The sequence below is a fragment of the Neoarius graeffei genome, chromosome 1 (assembly GCF_027579695.1).
Source record: "Neoarius graeffei isolate fNeoGra1 chromosome 1, fNeoGra1.pri, whole genome shotgun sequence".
NCBI classification, from domain to species: domain Eukaryota; kingdom Metazoa; phylum Chordata; class Actinopteri; order Siluriformes; family Ariidae; genus Neoarius; species Neoarius graeffei.
The window spans coordinates 121474439-121476951 of record NC_083569.1 but is presented as its reverse complement, the minus strand read 5'-3'; the positions used below and the strand labels follow the sequence as shown (position 1 = coordinate 121476951).

General features: G+C 36.9%; 1 protein-coding gene across 1 annotated transcript; it reads left to right on the top strand.

The window, feature by feature from the left end:
* Positions 1–472: 472 nt before the first annotated feature.
* On the top strand, positions 473–2197 carry LOC132882916 (C-C motif chemokine 3-like). The gene is made up of 3 exons (XM_060916026.1): positions 473–608; positions 1443–1554; positions 1774–2197. The coding sequence occupies exons 1-3, from the start codon at positions 539–541 to the stop codon at positions 1907–1909; spliced, it is 318 nt and encodes a 105-aa protein (XP_060772009.1). The 5' UTR covers positions 473–538; the 3' UTR covers positions 1910–2197.
* The last annotated feature ends 316 nt before the right edge of the window (positions 2198–2513 follow it).

Below are 2513 nucleotides of genomic sequence, written 5' to 3'. Positions count from 1 at the left end.
TTTACTGTCTCATAATCACATGGAGAAAAAACGATTCTCGTGTGAAATCTGTGTGATTTTGCAGAAAAGGAATATTGTTTCGCACTTTCATTACAAACACAGTCAGGGAAATATTGAAGTGTTTAATGATAATGATTTATTATCTCTGTGTATTGTGTGTGATGTGGTGTGTTGGTGATCAGAAGATCTGACTCTACAGTGTTATAGTTTAACTCCAACAAAACTGCACTTATTCATCTTTATTTTATTTTTATTTCAAGAGTTTAATGCAGTGAGATGATTTTGGTGTAAAAGTATTAAATGCTGCTCAGATCTTTCTTATCAGAGCTGAAACCCACAGCAGGCTGTTCTGTAGAAGAGGGGCGTTTCTTTTTCTCTTCGTCAAAGTGGAACTTTTTCATCACCATCAAACACCCAGACCACACCCTCACCCTCTTACCAGCTTATATAAACTCAAGCTTCAGGTGATATCTGCATTAATACCATTCTGTTTGCATCGTGATCTTCATCTTCATCATCACCATCATCATCAGCAGTCATGTTCTCTCGTTCTCTCCTGCTGGTTCTGCTGGTTCTTGTCTGCCTTCAGTCCTTCACATCGGCCGAGAGTAAGATAAAGTTAATCATTTTTATAATATTTATTTAATTATATTGATTTAAATATTAATATTATTATTATTATTATTATTTGTTTAAGATATTTTCATTAATTGAGGTCCTTGTGTACTTTGACTTCTTTAAAATAAACTAGACTGGTGTCGTTACTCGCTACCACTCCCCTGCTTTTATAATGATACTGAATTTCCTAAAAAGACGACCAGGCTGCTGAAAATAACCAGCGTTAATAAACCACTGTGTGTTTGTCACACTGTTACAGTAAATTACTGAGTGACAGGGTGGTGTGATGAAGCAGAGCTCCTGTTCCCACCCTGAAGTTGATTATTTTCCTGTAATAGTGCATCCCCAAGTGTTTCATTCCTCTGAAACCAAACCAGTTTACAAACTGTTCCAACATTACATCATAAGAGGAGTAAGGGCCTTGCTCAGGGGCCCAGCAGTAGCAGCTTGGTGGTGGTGAGATCTGAAATCACGAGCCTCTGATCGGTCGTCCAACATTTAAACCACTGAGCAACTGTTCTCACTGACATTAGAGCAGCGATAAACAGTCGTTCACTCACCAGCTGTTACCATAGAAACGATAACGTATTAGAACGAGGGCATTAATATAAACCTGTGATTGGCAGCTGCACTACTGTCAGAGCTGCTGTTATAGAAAACTAATCAACACCTTCTGACCAATCACAATCCAGAACTCCACAGCGCTGTGGGACAATTTAATAAACACTACAAGCAGAATCTTTTAGTCGATATACGTAAAACCATTTGATGGTGTTTTTTGAGCCTTTAATCACAGAACTAAATGTATAAATGTTTTCACACAGGTGCGGATGAACCAACGAAATGCTGTTTCAGTCACCACAAGAAAAGAACCCCTGCAAATATCATTACAGCGTATAAAGTAACACACATAAAGTGTAGAAAACCTGGAGTCATGTAAGCTTTCAGCCCCTCATTTATATTTTATTCATTTCAGTTAATATTAAAAAGTTTATTTCCATGTCAGTCATTGCTTTATGGTTGTGTATAATATAATATTAACTTTAATAGATTATCATTTTAAATGATGTTGGAGGTTTGGGACGTGTGAGAGTGTTTGAGTTTCTGATTTTATTGCAGTTTAACACTGATGTAAATCTTCTCTCTCCTCTGCAGCTTTACTCTAAAGATAGGCAAAGAGATGTGTGCACATCCTGAAGACGAGTGGGTGAAGAGGGTCATGGAACTAATTGACCAGCGCAAGTTTACAACCACTGACGCCGTGAACACTCATCAGAAAACGAGTGGGTGAAGAGGGTCATAGAAACAAATTGACGAGCGAGTTTAAAAACCTGTCCTGATCTCAGCTATAATGTTTAAATCCTCTCTCCAGTTATAACCAATTATTTTGATTAATATTAAACAAAATGCACTATTTATGCATTTAAACAGAAGGAATGAAGTTTTTCACTGTATATCCGATTTGAAAAAAAAAAAAAACTTTTGCTTTAATTCGTCTCGCAGTGTTTATCTGAATTGAACCACAGGCAGTGGGGATTAGTTTTATTTTCAGAAATATTAAAGGACATTTTCTATCACAGATTATGGCTTTTTTATCAGTTACATTTTCAAGAAAACAATGTTGGTCACATTCCAAGACATTTCATTGTTCATGTCATCTTTGATCACCTCTGACAATTTAAAAAAATGTTTTGCTCATTAGTATCTTTAATTCTTCCGCATTATTTTCTCTTCTGTATCGCTTCCTGTTTAGCTGCCACATTATGTTTAATTTGTCCATATTTACATGCAGCACATACACACATTGAACTATCACTATAAAAAATGTATATCAATCTGTGGCAGCGGGGGCGTGGTCAAGCGGCGGTCTGTGAATGGAGGGCGGAGTCAGGGAA